Source organism: Cajanus cajan, chromosome 4 (genome assembly GCF_000230855.2).
Source record: "Cajanus cajan strain Asha chromosome 4, NIPB_CcT2T_4, whole genome shotgun sequence".
Taxonomy (NCBI): domain Eukaryota; kingdom Viridiplantae; phylum Streptophyta; class Magnoliopsida; order Fabales; family Fabaceae; genus Cajanus; species Cajanus cajan.
The window spans coordinates 6289900-6311022 of record NC_138520.1 but is presented as its reverse complement, the minus strand read 5'-3'; the positions used below and the strand labels follow the sequence as shown (position 1 = coordinate 6311022).

General features: G+C 40.4%; 3 protein-coding genes across 7 annotated transcripts; 2 read left to right on the top strand and 1 right to left on the bottom strand.

Moving 5' to 3' along the window:
- The first annotated feature begins 8826 nt into the window (after positions 1-8826).
- Positions 8827-12073, top strand: LOC109801711 (Vacuolar import/degradation, Vid27-related protein). The gene is made up of 2 exons (XM_020362818.3): positions 8827-10510; positions 11544-12073. Exons 1-2 carry the CDS (start codon positions 8903-8905, stop codon positions 11823-11825), a joined length of 1890 nt encoding a protein of 629 aa, XP_020218407.1. The 5' UTR covers positions 8827-8902; the 3' UTR covers positions 11826-12073.
- A 421-nt stretch (positions 12074-12494) lies between these two features.
- LHCA5 (photosystem I light harvesting complex protein 5) lies at positions 12495-14197 on the top strand. The gene is made up of 6 exons (XM_020364076.3): positions 12495-12768; positions 12873-13005; positions 13157-13269; positions 13368-13472; positions 13697-13785; positions 13875-14197. Exons 1-6 carry the CDS (start codon positions 12560-12562, stop codon positions 14015-14017), a joined length of 792 nt encoding a protein of 263 aa, XP_020219665.1. The 5' UTR covers positions 12495-12559; the 3' UTR covers positions 14018-14197.
- Positions 14198-15144: 947 nt separating this feature from the next.
- LOC109801858 (protein WEAK CHLOROPLAST MOVEMENT UNDER BLUE LIGHT 1) lies at positions 15145-21123 on the bottom strand. 5 transcript variants are annotated; one of them, XM_083074013.1, is made up of 5 exons: positions 20907-21123; positions 20708-20817; positions 20032-20081; positions 18634-19754; positions 15145-17356 (listed from the first exon to the last, which is right to left on the bottom strand). In XM_083074013.1, the coding sequence occupies exons 4-5, from the start codon at positions 19714-19716 to the stop codon at positions 15476-15478; spliced, it is 2964 nt and encodes a 987-aa protein (XP_082930139.1). In that variant the 5' UTR covers positions 19717-19754; positions 20032-20081; positions 20708-20817; positions 20907-21123; the 3' UTR covers positions 15145-15475. The 5 variants fall into 5 exon arrangements, with proteins under 5 accessions (XP_082930139.1, XP_020218583.2, XP_029128044.2 ...); XM_020362994.3 differs by lacking the exon at positions 20032-20081; XM_029272211.2 differs by lacking the exon at positions 20907-21123 and having other exon boundaries at positions 20708-20899.

Genomic DNA, 21123 nt, shown 5'->3' with positions numbered 1-21123 from the left:
TTGTGAATCTCTTCTTCAAGACTAGTGGCAGCGGGAGGGTAAGAGTTAAGGTCTTTATGAATAAAGAGAATAGTTTTCATAGGTTCTCAAGTGATAAAGTAATTCTCTTTATACATAACTCCCTTAGAGAATATTTCTTTCTCTTCACTCTTCCCTACTTTCTCACTTTTTCTTTTGATTTTCATTTGTGCTTGATCCTCAGCCACTTGTTGAGGTGAAAGAGGATAAAGCACAAATTTCTTTTCCTTATGAGTGAAGGAAATTTCATTAGTAAGACCATCATGTACAGTTTTCTTTTCAAATTGCCATGGTCTTCCTAACAAAATATGACAAGCTTCCATTGGTACTATATCACATAAAGCTTGGTCCTCATACTTCCCAATGGAAAACTTGACCTTCACTTGTTGGTCAACTACTATGTCACCATCCTTATTAAGCCATTGCAAATGATAAGGTTGAGGATGTGGCATAGTAATTAAACTCAACTTTTTAACCAACCTAGTGCTACAACAGTTGTACCATGAACCACTATCAACAATGAGAGAACAAACATTATTTAAAACATTACATCTTGTATGAAAGATGTTCTCTCTTTGTGATAGGGTACCACTAGGTTGATTGTGAAGGATTCTCCTAAGCATTAGGAGCTCTCCTTCATAAGGATAAATTGGCTCCACTTTGGACCTTTGAAGCTTTGTTTCAACCTCACTCTCACTAGAATAGGAGGTAGTAGTCTCTTCTTGACTACTATAAGTGTCATGCCCCCTTAAGATCATGACTTTCTTTGTAGGGCATTGAGAAGCAATGTGGCCTCTTCCTAGACACTTGAAACATTTAATATCACTAGTCTTGGTGCTAGTGTGTGGAGTGATGAGATCTTTATCCTTATCTTTGTTTTTCTCTTTCTTCTTAGCCAATTCTTTGGAGGGTTCTGAAATAATTTTCTTTTCAAAATGTTTTTCCTCCTCTAAGTAGTCTTTCTTGAGAGATCTAGAGTGGGAGCTATCTCTTTTAGAAGATTTTCTCAACATTTGTTGTTCTACCCTTACACAAAGTTGGACCAAGTCATTTAGGTCCCTGTAGGGTAGTAGCTCCACTTGGTCTCTAATCTCTAAGTGAAGACCACTCATGAATCTGGCTACTGTAGTGGCTTCCTCTTCTCTAATGCATGCCCTCATCATGTATAGCTCCATTTGTTGCCTATATTGTTCAACAGTCATATCTTTTTGTTGGAGCCTTTGGAGCTTATTCATAAGCTCCCTGCCATAGTAAGAGGGAATGTGTCTCCTCCTCAATGCACTCCTAAGATCATTCCAATATTGGATAGGAGGATCATTGTGGAGACGTATTTCTCTTTCCAAAGAGGTCCACCAATACATTGCATGCCCTTGAAAGCTAAGGGTTGTAAGTGGAACTTTCCTTTCTTCACTTACCCTATGGCAAGCAAAGAGTTGTTCTACCTTCATCTCCCAATCAAGGTAGGCCTCCACATCATCCTTCCCAAAAAATTGAGGGAGATCCACCTTGGATTCCCTAGGTTTAATAGTTCTTTTTGGGGAAGGTTGATAATGGTTACCGACATTAAGGCTTTCATTAGGAGATGTGTATTGGGAGTGTGAACTCCTACTTTTTTTCTATGTTTTCTCATGTTTTCCTTCAATTTTTCTTCTTCTTGTTTTAAAATTCTCAACTCTTCCTCAATGTAAGCAAGTTGTCTTTCCCTTTCAATTTTATCTTTTTCTCTTTGGAAAGACTCTTGCTTTTTCCATAGTTTAAGTGATTTGAGCTCTTTTGTGATGTATGAAATACTTTTTGGAGAGCCATCACTTTCACTATTGGAGGAATTTTGAGACATTTTAACACAAAAATATTTTTCCACACAAAAATAGTTTTTATGAAAATAAGATTTTTGAAGTGCTTTAGACTTGGCACTTGGAGGTCTAAGAGTACAAATTGAACTTTGGAGGGAGGTGAGCTACTAAAGAGCCACTTAATAACCAAGCCTCTTCAAGTAAAAATCTCTAAACCCCCTTGTACTTTTGCCTTGCACAAAATAATTTTCACAAAAATATTTTTCAAAGAAAAATAACAATCAAGTGCCTAAAGTGTACAATTATATGATGCTTGAAAACATAAATGGCAAGAAAACATAAATTGCTTGAAAACTTAAATTGCTTGAAAACTTAAATTGTTTGAAAACTTAAAGACAAGAAAACATAAACTAGACGTAGAAAGTAATTAAACCTAGGTGAGAGCTTGAAAGGCACCAAAGACCTTCAAGGACCCTCCCACAAGTACTAAACGAAATTACTATGAGAACACTTAAGGAGAGATGGAGATACACCAAAGGCACTCCAAGACACTCCTTAATAAAGGCCTTGTACAAAAATTGGAAATTAAAAAAAATTACAAGAAAATTGAAATGCAAATTTTCTTCAAATGAAATGCAAATTCACATTCCAAATGAAATGTAAATTTACACCAAATGAAATGTAAATTCACTTAAAGAAAATTTAGTGGCTGCACCAAGAATTTTAAAAACAAAAATCAGCCACTAATTTAGTGACAACTTTAGTGACGGATTTGGTATTGAAATTTTTTTGAAGAAAAATTTCCGTCACTAAATTTGTTACTAAATTCTTCACAAAATTTTCACAAAAATTTTGCTCCTTCTTTCTCCAATTCAGCCACCTAGCTTGCAGCCTCTCAATGTGTTTCACTCCTCTTTAGAAGCAACCTTGATGATGGTTACTCCTAGGTGTTTGAATTTCCAAGAATCCAATCCAATGAGAAACAAGCTCCTAGGTCACCACCAAAGTCCTTCAATTTGGCTAACCTTGAACTTGGCCTTCAACACCTTCCAAGAGGCACTCAACACACCTTAAGATGGTGGAATATTAGTTCAAAAACTGAAAAGGAACAATTTAAAATGGCTACACCAAATGGTAGAGTTAAATGTGACAAACTAGAAGGAGTTTCACAAAAAAAAAATGACAAGCAACAATTAAGGCTAATTTGGAAAGCTAGCACACAAGAGATATCCTATCAAAGGCACTAGAATGGATTACAAAACAAAAGCTAAGATTAGAAACAAAAATAAGACACAATTTATGTGGCTGGACCAAAAAATATGTAAGCAAACACACACCAAAACCGAGAGCTAGTTTCACTAGATTTTTCACTCCTTTTGGCTTTTTCTTTTGCTATTTTTTTTCTTTTCTTTTTGCAAAATATTTTTCACTTCTTTTTCTTGGAGTAATCAGGAGTTTAAATGCCTTTTGATCACTCATAAGTCTCGGTTTTAGGTTAGAAAAACTGCAGCAAAAATTTCACACAAAACAAGAGGTGTTCTCATGCATTTTGTAACTAGTGCTTCACAATTTTGTAGTGTTTTTAGGTCAAATTTTTAAGCACTCATTCTTTTGTTTTTCTCATGCATTTAGAACACTTACACCTCTGTTTTGTCTCTGTTTTAATGTTTATAAAATTGTAATAGGTTTCAGCCACAAAAAGACTCAAGGAAAAACCTAATAGGAATTAGTGTTTATGAATTTTTTTTTTGACAAAACTTTTATCAAGACATAATAGAAACCTAACTCTAGGAAATTTGCTAGAACTAATAGCAAATTAAGAACTCAAATATGTAAAGCAAAAGCACATATAGTAAGGTTCAGATTTAATAAGAAAATACACAAAAATTTCGGACACAAACAACACAAAGAAAAATTAGGTCAAACAAGCTAATCTAGGAAGTTTCAACAAGCAAAAGGACTACACATGACTTCTATGACAAAACAAGTGATTCAAAAACAAAATCTATGCTCAATGAATGTTGTCCAATCACAGACACATGTGAATGAATGGAGATACTCAACAAAACAAAACGCACAAGCAAGAGAACCTAAAGCACAACACAATTGATTCACGGATTAGGAAACAAGCAAGAACATGAATCAACTTACTTCTTATGTGACATTTAGGATCTATCAATTTTTTTATAGAAAATTTAGATCCATTCAGCAAACACATATTTAGACATAGAAGAAGGAAAAGACAACACGGATTCATACAAAAAAAATTAGAACACCAAACCTCAAGAGCAACCAGGCTCTGATACCAAAAATGATGGAAGCACTTGGTGAAGATTAATGTTCATCCAAGCTTCCATGCAAGGACCGAAAATGCTCCATGAGGTTATCACGTTTTGACCTTGGAATTCTCCTTTAAAGAAGCTTCAATGGAGGAGAAACACCTTTGAGGAGGTTCGGTTACCTCTTAGAAAGGTGAAGAAACTTGAGGAACCAAGCTTCTAGGAGAAGGAACTTTGAGAGAGAACCTAGGAGAAGGTTTCTCACGAAATTGACTCTTGAAAATGAGAGAGAAATCTGATTTCTAATTCTCATAAATGACCAAAAGTGATTACAAGAGAAGGTTTTACAAATATATAGGGGAGGTAGCTTCTAGGAGAAGCTAACCTTAACCATGGTTCACTAGGAACCATGGTAAGCCGTAGCTAACCATCCATGGTTTCTAAAACTTGTAGGAGAAGCTATCCTTGACCATGGTTCACTTAAGAACCATGGTAAGGTCAGCCTAACTTACAATGGTTTAGAAACTTGGAGGAGAAGCTTCAAAAAGTAGAAGGAAAACTAGTAATTTTCGGCCATGAACAAGAGAGAATGCTAGGCGGCCTTGGCTCCAAATTGCTCCAAAATTTATTTCAAAAATATTGGATTTGGTTTAGTTATGTTCATCATATGATGATGAGACCTAGCTAAATCAAATCTATGAAAAATTAGGAGCAAAATGAGTCCAATATGCAAAATTTTGCCTAGGCCCAGTTTTGGCCCAATTACTAGTCACACCCTCAAGTATTGCTAAATGTCACCCCCTTTTCTCTACTGAAAAAATACAAAATGAATGTATCAACTAGGGAGGTTAAATGGAGTTAAACTCTCCAAGTAACCTACCTTGAAATCAATATACAAACACTAGAAAAAGCAAGTAAAGTGCCACACAAATACAAAGGCAAACATAACCTATACAAAAGAGCTACTATATGTACAAACATAAGAAAAAGGTCTTTAAGATCATCCCATTGCTCTTGGTTCTTTTAGTATATCACCTCTTGGATTCCTTGGCCTTGGCCATAGTCTATCATCCGGGTTGGCCTCGATCCCCCTAGCGGTGATCATGAAACCAAGGAATTTACCTCCTTGGACACCGAAGATGCACTTCTCTGGGTTAAGGCGCATGTTGTGTTTTTTGATCTGGCTGAACACCTCGGCCAGGTCGGCAGCATGACCTTCGGCCGAAGCGGTTTTGACCACCATGTCGTCGACGTAAACCTCCATGTTCTGCCCAATCTGTTGGTGGAAAACTTTGTCCATCAGCCGTTGGTAAGTGGCTCCTGCGTTCTTGAGGTCGAATGGTATCATGCGGTAGCAAAAGTTGGCGTGATCAGTGATGAACGACGTGTGCACCTCGTCCGAGGGGTACATCATGATTTGGTTGTTCCTGGAGTAAGCATCTAGAAAGCTGAGGAGGGCGTGCCCAGATGCTCCGTCAACCAGCTTGTCGATGCTCGGTAATGGGTATGAGTCTTTGGGGCATGATTTTTTTCAAGTCGGTGTAGTCGACGCACATGCGCTACTTCCCCGAGCTCTTCTTCACCAGTACCACATTTGTCAGTCACGTGGTGTATCTGACCTCGCGGATGAAGCCCGCGTTCAACAGCTTTTGTGTCTCGGCGATGATAGCTTTTCGCCTCTCACCGCTGACCTTCTGCTTCCTCTGGACCACCAGTTTTGCCTCTCTATGGATTGCCAACATGTGACAGATAAAGTTAGCATCGATACCTGGCATGTCGGCGTTGGACCATGCAAAGAGGTCGACATTCTTTGAGATTTCGGCTCAAGTTGCTACCGTAACTCCGGGTTGAGCTGTCTGCGTATCTTTGTACATTATTCAGGGAGTTTGCCGACTTGAAGATCGTCAAGCTCGTCAATGGGACTTGGCCGTTCATCATGGGATTTTGACCTTGGATCCAGGTCAGTGACGACAACCTGGGATATGTGAGCTACAGTGGGAGGGTCGCTTTTGCGACGCTCTTCGGATGACGAGACTTTCAGGCTTTCGGCATAGCACTACCGAGCTGTCTTTTGGTTTGCTCTAACTGAGATGATTTTCCCATTACTCCCTAGGAATTTCATTGTCAAGTATGGAGTGGATACCACGGCTCCTAGCTAGTTGAGGGTATGCCTGCCGATGATAATGTTATATGACGTATTGGCCTCAACGAGGAGGTAGCGGTCCATGATTCTCCTTGAATCGGGGGAGGTTCTGAAAGTTGTCAATAGATCCACGTACCCTCAAGTGTGGACTCGTTCTCCTGCAAAACCGACTAGAGGTTTTGTGTGAGGTTGGATAAGGGAGTGGGGGATATCTAACCTTAGGAACATCGGCCAGTACAGGACGTCAGCCGAGCTTCCTTGGTCGATCAGCGTCTTATGGACCTCCCAATTGGCGACCTCCACGGCGATGACCATTGGATCATCTTGGTTTGGACAGACGCCAGTGTAGTCGTTGTAGGTGAAGGTGATCGGTGGTGTGCTGGGGTATGGGGCCGAGGTAGCGGAGTGGACATTGTTGATGCTACGCAAGTGTCTTTTCCGTGCCGAGCTGCTATAGCCTCCCCCTGCGAAATCACCTGCAATTATGTTGATGATTCCCCGCAAGAGAGTTGACCCTGTTTCTTAACTTACCTCGGCCTGCACCGCACCACCAGTATTTTGCTGAGAACCAGAGGGTTGGTCCGTGCGAGCTCCCGAACCTCGACCTCTGTCTCGTCCTCGTCCATTGAAGCCTCCTCTGTGACCCTGCTGCCGTTGGACGTATTGTCCGAGGTGTCCTGCCTGGACGAGCTTCTCTATGCGATCTCTGAGAGTGCGGCATTCCTCGGTTGTGTGACCATAGTTCCTATGTATCGACAGTGCTTGGATTTGTCCGCGCTGTTGGGGTTGTGTCCAGGTGGTGGCAGGGTGAGCAGGTTACTGTTACTGGCCTCCTCCAGGATGTGTACTCGGGGCGCATTCAGGGGAGTGTAGAAGTCGTATCTCCCCCTTTTATTTGTCCTAGCAGTCTTTTTGAACTAACTGTCGTTGGTGACCTTCACTTTATCTTTGTGGCCTTGGTCCGACTTCGTCTGCGATTTTTCGCGAACCTGGTCACGAAAAGCAGAGTGCTCTTCCATCTGGATGTAGCCTACAGCTCGGGCACGGAGTTCGTCCATGTCAACAGGGGGCCGCTGACACAGGCTGTCGACGAACGGTCCTGGCTTGAGTGCCATGAGCATGGCATGTAGGGCGACCTCGAGATTCATATTTTGAATCTTAACTGAGATGCTGGCGAAGCGCTCCATGAATGTCCTTAGTGGTTCGTCATCGCTCTGTCTAAGACTGGCTAGAGCGGCTAATGTAACGTGATGAGGTCAGCTCGTTGCGTACTGTGCCGTAAACCGTCTGACTAGGGTGTCAAAGCTGTCGATTGATCCTGCCGGCAGTTGGGTATACCAGGCGAGTGTTGCACCCTTGAGCGAAGTCGGAAAAACCCTACACATAATAACATCGTCATTAGTGTATAGGTTTACCTGCGTAACGTATAGGTCGATGTGCTCGTCCAGGTCAGCAGTGCCGTCATAATGGTCGATGTTGAGAGGCTTCCATCCAAAAGGGAGGGCGTCTCCATAATGCCGTCCACAAAGGGGTGGCGGCGGATGCTTGCCCTATGTCCTGGATCCTGGGCGGGCGCGTTGCTGACTTCATGGGCCGACCTGTTCGTCGGCGCATGTGATCGATGTGTGGCAGGTCTGAGGGTAGGTGCCCTAGGTGCAGTGGGTGGCTGAGATACCGAGTGCCCCTCTTCCTCGTGTTGATTACTCGGTTGAGGGGGTTGATCAGAAGGGCGCCGAGGAAGCTGGGCGCGAATACGCTCATTCTCGGCGCGTAACGCCGCTAGGTCAGACTCATTCGCGGCACGCAGCGCTGCTAGGTCAGTTTCATGCTTGGCACAAATGCTCTACAGGTCGAAGGCGTGTTGCTGTCGCATCTGCTTGACCTGTTCGATCAGTCTTCTCAGTACTGCTTCGCTGTCCATTCTAGCTGTGCGATCTAGGTCGTCTGTTACTCGTCTACTATGGCTTCGGGTGAAAACCATAAGCGTGGCCGATAAGAGCTGTCTTGATCGACTCCACGATGGGCGCTAAATGTTCTTACCGGAGATTGGTCGTAGGGACGATCTGCTGGCAAGATCGGTGAGCCTCCTTTGCTAGGTACGATTGTTGTTCCAAGACGGGGGTGATACCTGCAAAAGAGACTCCGATGCTAAAGTTAGTGTTTGTAGATGTATGAGTCTCGTATAAGTAATGCACGTACCTTAGTGTGAATTAGAGTTTTTTTGGGCCTTGAGTCTGAGATCAGTTGTAACCTATTTTAGATGTCGGACTAATGTTGCCAAGCGCGTGTCCGAGGTCGCTTTCGCGCTGTGATGCCGAGCTCGAGCTCAGCATAGCGGTACGGATAGTATAATTTCTAATGATAAAAATTAGTATTTTTTAGTCCATATATCAAGACATTAATCAAATTACTGATTAAAAAAAGTCATGAAATTCCAATTACCTCACCTTAATACGAAAAATGAAACGACGTGAGTGGAACTTGAACCGTTGGTTGGAACGCTTCTGAATCAGCGGCAAGGGGGTCCACACTCTTGACTCTTCACGTTTTTTCCTACCGTTGTGTTGCTGTATTTAAAAACCCTAACCCAACAACCCCCAAAGCAAATACACTACGCACCCTTTTCAAATTTCGAACTTGGCGCTCTCCTTCCATTTCTCATCTCTGCAATGGGTGCCTCTCACAGCCGCGAAGATCTGTTAGAGTCTTCCGATTCGGAACAAGAGCAAGAAGAAGCCTACGAAGACGCCACCGAAGGAAGCTCCGAACGCCATCCCAAAACCCCGTCGTCATCCCTCGATGACGTGGAGGCCAAACTCAAAGCCCTGAAACTCAAATACTCCACTTCCTCCTCCTCCTCAAGCCTCGCCGTCAAACTCTACCTCCACGTCGGCGGCAACACCCCCAAGGCCAAATGGGTAACCTCCGACAAATTCACCACTTACTCATTCATCAAAACCCACTCCGAAACCGACACCGACGAAGAAAACGACTCCGACTCTGGCCACGACGAGCAACCTTTCTGGGTTCTCAAAGTGGGCTCCAAAGTCCGCTCCTTGGTGGGCCCCGAGATGGGCCTGAAGAGCTTCCCCGACCAGCGGCGCGTGGACTTCGTGGCGCGTGGCGTCTGGGCGATGAAGTTCTTCACGGAACATGACCACGCCGAGTTCATGAAGTCCTACGAGAAGTGTCTGTTCGAGAACACGCACGGCGTGGAGGCGACGGAGGAGAACAAGCTTAAAATCTACGGCAAGGATTTCATCGTGTGGGCGAAGCCCGAGGCCGCGGATGATTCCATGTGGGAGGATGCAGAGGAAGCGTTCGCTAAAAGTCCCACACCGGTTAGACAGAGCCAGGACCTGCGTGAAGAGTTCGAAGAAGCTTCCAACGGTGGCATCCAAAGCCTGGCGTTGGGGGCTTTGGATAACAGTTTCTTGGTGGGTGATAATGGGATTCAGGTCGTGAAGAATTTCGCACATGGGATACATGGGAAAGGTGCTTTTGTGAATTTCAGTGATGGGTATCAAAATGGTGGTGGTGGTGGTAGTGCGTATTGTACCCCTAAGAAGACGCTTCTTATGAGGGCTGAGACCAACATGCTTCTGATGAGTCCAATGGGTGGAGGGAAGCTTCACTCGACGGGGCTTCATCAGCTTGATATTGAGACTGGGAAGGTTGTGAGTGAGTGGAAGTTTGGGAAGGATGGTGCTGAGATTACGATGAGGGATATTACCAATGATAGTAAAGGTGCTCAATTGGATCCTTCTGGATCTACTTTTCTAGGGTTGGATGATAACAGGCTTTGTAGGTGGGATATGAGGGATCGTAATGGGATGGTTCAGAATTTGGCTGACTCTGGGTGCCATGTGAATACACCTGTGTTGAATTGGGCCCAGGGGCATCAGTTTTCAAGGGGGACTAATTTTCAGTGCTTTGCTACTACTGGGGATGGTTCCATTGTTGTGGGGTCCTTGGATGGGAAGATAAGGCTGTATTCGGTGAGCACGATGAGGCTGGCGAAGACGGCGTTTCCTGGTCTTGGATCTCCTGTTACTCATGTGGATGTTACCTTCGATGGCAAGTGGATTGTGGGTACTACTGATACCTACTTGATTCTTATTTGTACCCTCTTTACTGACAAAGATGGAAGGACCAAGACTGGTTTTTCCGGACGGATGGGGAATAAGATCGCTGCTCCCAGGTTGCTGAAGCTCACCCCTCTTGATTCGCATTTGGCTGGAGGGAATAACAAGTTCCGCAATGCTCAGTTTTCGTGGGTAAGTGTGGATTCAATGCCTGTTTGGTTTGCGGTGCTTATTTTTGTATCTACTGTTATCTCGCAAATTAAGAATCATGATATTGATATCCTCTGTTGCCTATGAGTTGTCATGGACTCATGGTATCAAATGTTGTTATTATCTTTGTTATGCTGTTGTTCTCCTCTATTGTTCTTATATATGGCTGACTAACTGCATTGCAATTTACAAGGACATGTTACCTTATACATCACATGGTTGCCGGAACAGTTAGCTTGTAACATGTTAATTTGCAAATTACAGTACCAGGAGATATTACATTGTCAATTATTTCACAAATATTTACTATTGATACAGTTGGGTAACACCTCTTTGTGTTGCTTCAGGAAATGGGTTAAGGTCAAAAGCTATTACCTAATAAATTTTCCTTTGGTCGCCTTTTTTCCTTATGATGCTGCCGTGATCTTTATTTTGTTTTGTGAACAGAAGCATCGCCTTACCACAATTGAGTCTGTCCCTTCCCACACTCCCTTTTCTGCCACTTGTGCAGTATCTTGTTACATGAAGTCACACTTTCCACCTTGCTTACATGGAACTTTCCCCGCCTCATGTCTTCATCCCCCCTCTTTTCCCGAATGAAAGTCATTTAACAATGGCTAACACAAGTGCCGTGCAATTGCAACTCATGAATAGTTGTTTCTTGACTCTATTATATATGAATCCAAGTCCTTTTTAAAACAAACTATTATATAAAATTCAATTCGTGAGGTTTACTTGTAGTTAAGAGTGTATTCAGTGTTGAGATTAGTAAATTCATAACACTGAGCATGTTAATTGTTTGTTTGTTTTCAAGTGATTTTGTGTTTTCTGTTGCTGAAAACATGGGGATTATGGTGGTGACCTTGTGTTGTGCGGTATTTTCCCACGTCTGACTGTTAATAGATCGTGACTGTTCTGTTCCCACGCTTGCTGAAAAATGACATATCTTGGTTTTTATTGTGTATATTTTAATGTTGTGGAAATATATTTTTATAATTTGAACTTGATTGTTTAGGTGACAGAGAATGGGAAACAGGAGCGACATATAGTAGCCACTGTGGGGAAGTTCAGCGTGATATGGAACTTCCAACAAGTCAAGGATGGTTCTCATGAGTGCTACCGTAACCAACAGGGTCTAAAGAGCTGCTACTGCTACAAGATAGTCCTCAGAGATGATTCAATTGTTGAGAGCCGTTTTATGCATGACAAGTTTGCTGTCACCGACTCCCCTGAGGCTCCATTGGTAATAGCCACCCCAATGAAAGTTAGCTCATTCAGCATATCCAGCAAACGATGATATTCTGGACACAGCCAGTGTCCTTAATCGTCCGCTCCGTTTGCTCAATTAATTTTTAGATGTTTAATTTGTAGGATGTTTTTAAGCTGTAACTGATATTAATATCATTTCAGATATTAATTAAGCTTTTTAAAACACAGGGAAATCTGTGGTTGTCTAATTGTACCAGCTTGTTTAGTTTTCTCTCAAGATAATATTGGTCCAAGAATTGTATAATTTTCATTTGAATTTCTTTTTTCCTTTTCTCACTTACCAATCCCTAATTTAGTTGAGTGCTTCAACTTATGCCCTGTGATGGGAGAGGTCATCTCAGCTTACGCTTTTGATTTGCGTGTTTTGGCATTTAAGATATACATACTATATGAATTGAAAAGGGTCTGGAACCCTAGAAAGTACTAATTCGGTCAATTTTATCTCTCATTGCTCTTAATCTCTTATGAAAATATTTTGAAGACTGAAGTAACATGACTTTATAATAGAAATTTGGAGACCAATAATTTCTGATTACTAGAGTGGTCTTGAAAACGGATGTCTCTAGGTTGGAGGAAATTGCTATGTTATCATGGAGCCTCAGGAGCAGACGTTTGTTATCCAACTCTCAAATCAATGGATAAGTGGGCCCATGTGCTCTTTTGTTATTTTCTTTTTCCCCTTAAACCAACAATATGTATGCATGTGGTTGTTGTGAAAGTGGCAAATTTGAGCACGGGAATAGAGCAGATAATTAGAAAACAATGGCCGTAGCAATAGGAAGAAGCTTCTCCATTCAGCCCCGCTCTATATTCAACAGTAAGAGCTTAGATAGACCTTCACCAGCAGCAAGATTATCGTGGCTTGGGCATGCTGCTACTATCACTCCACGTTGTAGGCAAACTTGTGTAGCAGCGCAACAGAGACCTACATGGCTCCCAGGACTTGATCCCCCACCTCATCTTGATGGAACGTGAGCTCATACATATACACTTTTGTGGGACATCTTGTTCAGCTATTGCTACTATTGCTGCTACTCTTTCTTTTCAAGTCTTAATATAATGGTATGCTTTTCAGTCTGGTTGGAGATTTTGGGTTCGACCCACTTGGGCTTGCAGAGGATCCAGAAAGCTTAAGGTGGTATGTGCAGGCAGAGTTGGTTCATTCTCGCTTTGCAATGCTTGGGGTTTTGGGAATTCTTGTGACAGATGTGAGTTACATAACTTGCACTTAATAAAGAATGATTGTAGAAATGTCTTAATAAAAAATTGATAGAATCTATCAATATTCATTAGTTAAGGTGTTTTTAGAGAAACTTTACTATTAGGGTCCTTGCTTGAACTTCTTTTTAATGTGTGCAGCTACTTCGCGTCACAGGAATTAGTAAGATACCAGTTTGGTTTGAAGCTGGTGCAGTAAAATACGACCTTGCCAATACAGAGACACTCTTCCTTGTTCAACTAATACTGATGGGGTAGAATTTTAGTCATGAGTTGGGGCTTTCATAATTTCATTATCCTTTAGAGAATTCACTGGCCTGTTTGTATGGCTTCATCACTTTTACTTGCACAGGTTTGTCGAAACAAAAAGGTACATGGATTTCGTTAGTCCTGGATCTCAAGCTAAAGAGGGGTCCTTCTTTGGATTGGAAGCTTCACTGGAAGGCTTAGAGCCAGGGTATTTGCATTTTCCAATAACAAAATATATATTTCTCGTATCTTTCTCCCTCGGTTTTGAATCTGATTCTTCATGTTCTTAATGTATTATACTGAACTTCAATTAGTAAACATGGATATGCTCTGCATTCTCCTCAACAACGGATTAACTGTCATGGGGCATTGTGACTTTACTGTACTTGCATTAGTAGACATTGAGATATATATACGATTTGTTTGAAACAGGTATCCTGGGGGTCCTCTGCTAAATCCTCTTGGCCTAGCTAAAGACATTAAAAATTCTCATGATTGGAAGCTTAAAGAGATCAAAAATGGTATCTTGTTGCTCAGGTCTTTGATGTTTATCAATAAATGTATAATACTCTAAAACTCGTTTTAACAGTTGTAAATCTTCTATATACAGGGCGACTTGCAATGGTGGCAATGCTTGGCATCTTTGTACAAGCTTCAGTGACTCATGTTGGACCAATTGATAACCTCGTGGAGCATCTTTCGAATCCATGGCATAAAACTATTATTCAGACCCTTGCGAGTTCTAGTTCGTAGTTGTAGGATGTACTGTATGAATCATGGGGCTTGGGCTTATCCATAACACGAAATTACCTTTTATTTTTCCACCACAACCATACTGTGGTCAAGAATCACGTTTAAATCTAATGGTGTTGAAGCAATTGTATTCTAATACAATTTCAGTTGATTTAATTATTTGTTTAAGCTTTGGAGAAATGTATCAAAATCTGATGACATATATTTTCTGTTTCACTTCATATAACTCTCAAAAGCAAATTATAACAATCAGTAAACCAAAAAAGACATCACACCATTGGAATTTTTTTTCCATTTTAGTTCGTGTATATTGATTAACTAAATATCAAACTTATTCAACTAATTAACTTTTGTTTGCCGATAGAGTATGAATTATATTGGTTTAAGCGTGATTAATTAATGTCAGAATTGAAATGAAATACATCTAGGTGAGCCGAACAAAAGGATCATGTATCCATGAAGCTTCGTTCCAGACGAGTGAAATAATTTAGTCAGAATAGACGGGCATGCTTCCGATTAAATTATATGGATGTATCTATGGATTTGTTTAGCGATAGCAATTATCCCAACTTCCATACGAAAACATTCTACTGCACAATTTTTCCCTAATCAGCATGATAGCACTCTTATGATGCAGTTTTATTTATTTATTTATTTTTAAATTCATGGACATACCCACATAATATCTTAAAAATTCACAATCAAAAAATAATATGTGCTCGTGGAATGCTAGCCAAATATTATTGTTAATTTCATGAAAAATGATAATTGGGTCATTAATTAAAAAAGAAAAACAATTAATGTTGAAAAAGAAACAGAAAATGCGAACACAACTATAGTAATCACTTTAAGCCTTGAGATGTAATCAGCACAGAAAAGTGGAGCACTGGAGCTGAATCCTTAATGACTCAAGATTTGGGTGGTAATCTAGATAATTCATTTAAATCGTTATTCACTATGGACGAACCAATGGCTTCATAGAAATGTGTAAAACCATCATAGCCAAAATATAATTCCTTTTGAGCTTTTCCGAACAAAATCAAAGTTTCTGATTCGAGTCATTTAGAAGCTTCTTCCCGGTATCAATTTAATTTAAGGTGTTTCCGATAATAAAAGCGCAACAAATCTGAGACTCGGAAAACTTTTTCTTTCATTTGGTCAAATCTCAAACAAATCTTTACAAGGGCCGAGGTTCAATATATCAGAAGCCTATACACAATACAGAGTCATCTAATTTTCTATTTTCCCACAAAAGGCGAACTTATTTTTATGTCCCCTTAAAACACTGAGCAGGCCACCATATACCAACTCTTCAGTGAGAATACAATCAAAGCATACACACAGCAATTGCCAACATTTACAGGTTGGTGCAATTGAATAGTCCAACATTTCAAGTCACTGTGAGATCTCCAGAAAAGGATGAGAGCTAAAGACAACTGCAGGCAGTATAATTTGGGATTACCCTTTGCTTGAGTGTTTTCTTCTAGCAAAGAACATCAAAACCCTTGGGAAAATTGATCTCTTTTTCTTTTTTCCATGTTTTGTTTCCGGGGATGATCCACTTTCATCTTTGTTTGCATGCACATTAGCCTTAGCCTTTGGACTTGACAAGTAATGTGCAGGATTAGCTGCATCACTAGAGCGGTCAAAATTATTTGCATCCGTACTCCCCTCGAAACTACCCCTAGGGCTTTTACTCTGGTTAGCCACTCCTTGGCCAAGGTCACCAGCCTTTCTTCGTTGTTCATTTTCAGCTCTCCACTTTCTTAATTCCTGTTCTACACCTAATTTACCTTCCTTTGCCTTCTCAGCCTTTTCCATTGCCAACCTCAAAGATTCCCTTCTAGCAGCTATCTCTCTATTCACTTCGTCCAAGTTTTCAAAGGCTTTCAATTCAGACTCCTTAGCTTTATCAATTTCAGAATTAGCAGCTGCAACCCTCATATTGGCTCGCTCTTCTGCCTCATGTGCTCGTTTGCTAAGCTCATAGTACTCCTCCAAAGAAAGTGTTACCCCAGCTGACGGGTCCACTTCATTTTTGCTTCTGGTTGCTTCACTCTCTTGCAATGCTTTAATTGCTGCTATTGCCAACTTTTCAGAAGCCTTTGCAGCCTCCATCTCCTTTTGACATGCAAGTAATCTACTTTCCAAGGTACTTACTCCAGCCTTGGCTTGCTCTGCTTCTGCCTTTACTTTCTGTAGCTCTTCACGAGCTGCCTGAGCAAGTAAGTTGGCCTGATTAGTCTCTTCAGCTGTTAGTTGTAACTTCTTGGGAAGTTCGATCATTCTCTCTTTAGCTTCTTTCTCCTTCATCTGAACCAAAGCTATTTCTGATCTGGTCTTTTCCAATTCAGCTTCAAGAGACGCAACTGCAATAGAGGCCATTCCCTCTCTTTGCCTAATGGCAGCAAGAGTTGATTTTTCTTGTTCAAGTTCTGATTTTAATGATGTTGCAGCTACCTTCAAGCAACTAACCTCAGCAGTTGCTCTCTCTATGTTAAGATTTACTTCCTCAAGTTCCTTTCTGGCTGATGCCACTGCTGTTTGTATGTCGGTGTGTGTCTTTTTCACTGGTTCTTCTGGGCCTCCGTTCGAGTGTCCTTCTTCATCACCTTCCAGCTTTAACTTTGATTCCATATAAGCAGTTAATTCAGCTTTCAAATCAATCAGCAAAGCAGAGGCCTTTTCCAGTTTAGATTTGAGTTCCTTGGCAGACAAAATTTGCTGGTTGAGTCCTTGAAGCTCTTCTTCTGCTTGCTTAAGTTCCTTTTCCCAATTAAGAGAATCTTGATCTCTTACCATTACTGTTCCTATTCTTTGTTCCTCTGCTTCCAAATGCGTGGCGTGTGCAGTCTCCAACGACTCTTTTGCAGCAATTAGTTCAATAGTTAAATCTTCTACGGTCTTCTCTACTTCCTTTGATGCAGTAACCGCCTCTTCAGCTTTCTTAATAGCAAGATCTCTATCAGCCAATAAGGAGGCGTAATTTTTGTGCAATGCTTCCAGCTCATCTTTCACAGCTATTAAATCTGAAACAGCTGCTGTATACCTGGCTTTGGCAACCTCAAGTTGTGCCTTGGCTGCAACACTTGATTCTTCTGCAACACCCTGCTCCATCTCTTCAACTCTGAGCTTTGCAAGTTCTGAGTCCTGTCTTGCTTGACGCTCTTCTGTTTGTGCTCTCTCTAGGTTAAGTTTTAATTCTTCTATTAGTCTCTTTGTGCTGTCCAACTCCTTTATTATTTGACCTTTTTCCCATTCAGCAGCCTCTGCTTGTTTTTGGTACTCTGGAATCTCCTCCTGCACCTTTTCAAGTTCTATTTCTACATGATTGCGTCTCTGCACACACAGAGAAAACTCAAATTAACTGCAGTTCCAGCAGACAAACAAGCTTGGTCATTAGTAGAAATAATTGATCTTCTTCATGGAAGGAAGAGTTATTATCAGTTTCTGTATTTTGCCTCACAAAGAAAACGATTTTGGACATTAGAAAGCACTTATATAGGCAGAAAAGTACCTATAATTTATTTTCTACCCTGTCTCAGTCAAAATGAATTGATAAGCAAGGAAATCATAAATATATGTATGAAATGTGCGAGCACCACAATTTCTTTATAATGGAAGCATAAGTATTTCACTTGCAGAATAACACAATTCATATTTTTCTTGTAATAATATAATTGGTTCGCTAACAAGTACCCTACAGCACCAGTTAAGTAGCATTGAATACACTCTAAAAATGTTTCTAATTACTTAAAAAACAAGTAGGGAGTTATTCTTGTGGTTTCAATATAATGAATGTTTCCTTTTCAACAAATAATTTACTTATGTTTATTTCACTAGTTCTCTAATGACACTTGATAGCATTCTCCTATCACAAATAGAATCTGCAGAGATTATCACCTTCAAGAACTTTAGCCTGTTTAACACTCAAAACTGATCAGAAAATACATAACTCTGCCTATATATTAGGTGACACATACACAGAAACTAAGATCCCAAAATAAGACTTCATATTCTAGTGTCATAAATCGAAGATATAGTATACTCTCTGCTCTCTTCTCAAAAGGAAAAAAGGCAATTGCACCATAAGGGCCAGGAGCATACTGCCAAGATGGTAATTTTTACATATATAGCACACGTGAAAGCAAATTTTTCAATATGCTACATAAATAGCATCGAGAGAATATAAAGGCTCCATGTTTCTTCTATATGTGTGCATGCCTCATTAGCAATGCTTAGCTCTCTTATGTAACTTGTGTTGGTGGATAATTTTACATTGTTATCATCAACATTAACACGAAAGAAGCCATCAAAGCAACCTGGTTAACCTTTTATCATTAGTAGATGTTGCTTAACTACCACAACTGCCACTGTCAATCAAAATGATACTGAAACTATTGCTTTCATCTTTTTCCCCCATTACAGCATTTACCTTTTGCCTATCTTTAATAGATATTGGTTTATCTTTGAGAAGCAATCAGAACAGTCCAAAGAATTATTTCCTTGAAAAGCAATAAGAGTAATATAATTTGAAATTTTAAGAAGTGAGAAGAAAAAAAATTGAAAAATAATGGTCATACAAAAAGATGCTGAAAAATGCAAAACAGATATACCTCCACAGTCTGGATCTTATGAGCCTTCCAATCCACAATGCCTCCAAACTTGGAAACAGCTTCCTTCACGGATTCAAAAGGAGGTGCAGTATCTATAAGGCGTTTTTTTGCATCAAATATCTTGCCACGGGGGAGTGAGCCATCGTGATCATTTGGCAAATCTTTCGTTTCAGAAGAAGAAGCTGAGAGTCTAATCTCATTATCAGCATCACTGTCAGCAGTGACATTGGAAACATCATCCTGCAATTCATGCCTGTCAGAGGCATTTTCTACAGAACCTGGTTCAGAATCTTCAACTGAAGTTATCTGCTGGCTTTTCTCTGTTACATCAACTGCAGTATCTGGGTTTGAAACTGAATTAACTACAGAAACACATTCATCTTGTAGTATAGTTAGATCATTGGAAGCATTTGACAAAACTGATAATTCAGAGAATTCATTCACTGGCAAATGAGTGTCAGACTCCATTTTTCCATTACTAAGTGGGACTGTTGGAGCTTCAGTGGAAGATTGATTGTCAGGTGGGTTTATCACTTGAGTATTTTCTTCAGGGGGTTCTGCCGATGGCATCTCTTCAGCAATTTTTGTAGTGGATTCAGAAGGTAGCGTGTCGATAACATGTTCTGCCAGGGTTAAATTTTCAGCAATTTTAGAAGAGGCTTCATAGTTGTTTATCACATGTTCTGCCAGTGGTGGCTCTTCATCAATTTTTGAAGAGTAAGCAGATGGTTGGTCATCTCCCGCATGTTCTGTTAGTGGCGTCGCTTTAACAATTTCTGAAGAAGATTCCAACGGTAGCTTGTCTCCAACATGTTCTGCCAGTGGTGTCACTTCAGCAATTTTTGGAGAAAATTCAGATGGTAGCTTGTCTTCAACATGTTCTGCCAGGGGTGTCTCCTCGGCAATTTTTGGAGAAGATTCAGATGGTAGCTTGTCTCCAACATGTTCTGCTAGGGGTGCCTCTACGGCAATTTTTGAAGAAGATTCAGATGGTAGCTTGTCTCCAACATGTTCTGCTAGTGGTGTCGCTCCAGCAACTTTTGAAGAGGAGACAGGGGGTATCTTGTCTTCAACATCCTCCATAGTAAGGAGCAGTCAAGAACGCTAAAAGTGTCTAACCTCTAAATAATAAGAAAAATCAATCAGTGGAAGATGAATGCAAAACAAGAGAATTACAGCCTACGCAAGCTTTTCGAAAAGTATAATTGAAGTAGAAATTAAATATCACCATGTGTATCTTTCAATTTTGAGCGGAATTGCTTCCCACAAGAACAAGTTACAAATTAAGACAAATTGAGACCTTTTTATGGATAATTACAATTTCACAAATCACAAATAAATTTAACCCAAATGGAATATCTAAATGGTATGACAAAGCATCCTAAAATTGATCCGTACTTTTGACAGTCGTGAAGATCTCCTTTATTTCAAGTTCCAAGAACGATTAACTGCAATTCTAAAATTATTTCAGTACGTACAGTACAGTTTGTGATGATTGATCAACGAAAAACAGTCATATAACAAACGAAAGCTCACGTCTTCCCTCTCCACACACGTTTCTATCGAAATGTGATTTGCAATGTCAAACACAAACGAATACAGAACCTATCGGCAAAGAAAGGTAATCCAAACAATAAATTACAACAGAAAAGAAATACTTCATATCTCTAATTTGGAAGCCAGATTAAATCTTTTTCCCCTCTTTTCACCCAAAAGAACAATAAAAATAAAAGCCGCGCATTGCACCATCTCTTGTGGCTAACCTTTTGAAGGAAAAAAGCTTCAATCGTTAAGGATACTACGCGGTTGGTTGCAGGGAAAATACATGAGTGAAGAAAATTCTCACGAAAGAAGAAGAAAATCCAAAAAAAAATATGGAAAAGTCAATTGATATTAGTAGGCAAAGGCAATTGATTTTCGCACGCTCTGTTTCTTTCCTTCCCTACAAGTGTACTCAGAAATAGTTGCAGGCTGTGACGTGATCCGAAACAAATAGAAGAGAAGGGAAATTTATACAAAGAAAGGAGATTATGCAGTAAAAGGTGCGCTGAAAGAGGAAGAAGAAGGAACATACCTGAGTAGGATTAGGATTAGGAATAATATCAATAAGTGGAAAATTGAAAGCAGCGAACGGTAGATACTAATTGAATGTGGAGAATTTGAGGATGAAATTAAAATTAGGTTCTGCAAAAATAAATGGAGGTGGAAAAAGATGGAACTAAAATTAGAAGAGAGAAAAATAAGGAGAAAGATAGAGAGGCAGTGGAGCCTACCTCATCACAGAGATTAGATCCATCTCTACCCTACTTTTCTTTTTCTCTCTCATTTCAAATATCTTTTCATTCAATAATCAATGCCATCACATTACATATTACATATTACATATTTTTCTGTTCCCTATTTACTATTTTCTGCCGCTGTCTACGCTCTTCGTCTTTTATCACCACAATCCTTTTCAGTTTTCACTCATGCAGGTAGATTTTCCTAGTT

Coding starts and splice junctions, on each gene's coding strand:
- LOC109801858 (XM_083074013.1), bottom strand. CDS start 19,716: ATGGAGGATGTTGAAGACAAGATACCCCCTGTCTCCTCTTCAAAAGTT. Junction 17,357..18,633: donor ATAAGATCCAGACTGTGGAG/GTATATCTGTTT, acceptor CTGTGTGTGCAG/AGACGCAATCATGTAGAAAT.
- LHCA5 (XM_020364076.3), top strand. CDS start 12,560: ATGGCCGTAGCAATAGGAAGAAGCTTCTCCATTCAGCCCCGCTCTATA. Junction 13,006..13,156: donor TGGGAATTCTTGTGACAGAT/GTGAGTTACATA, acceptor TAATGTGTGCAG/CTACTTCGCGTCACAGGAAT. Junction 13,473..13,696: donor CTGGAAGGCTTAGAGCCAGG/GTATTTGCATTT, acceptor TGTTTGAAACAG/GTATCCTGGGGGTCCTCTGC.
- LOC109801711 (XM_020362818.3), top strand. CDS start 8,903: ATGGGTGCCTCTCACAGCCGCGAAGATCTGTTAGAGTCTTCCGATTCG. Junction 10,511..11,543: donor GCAATGCTCAGTTTTCGTGG/GTAAGTGTGGAT, acceptor TTGATTGTTTAG/GTGACAGAGAATGGGAAACA.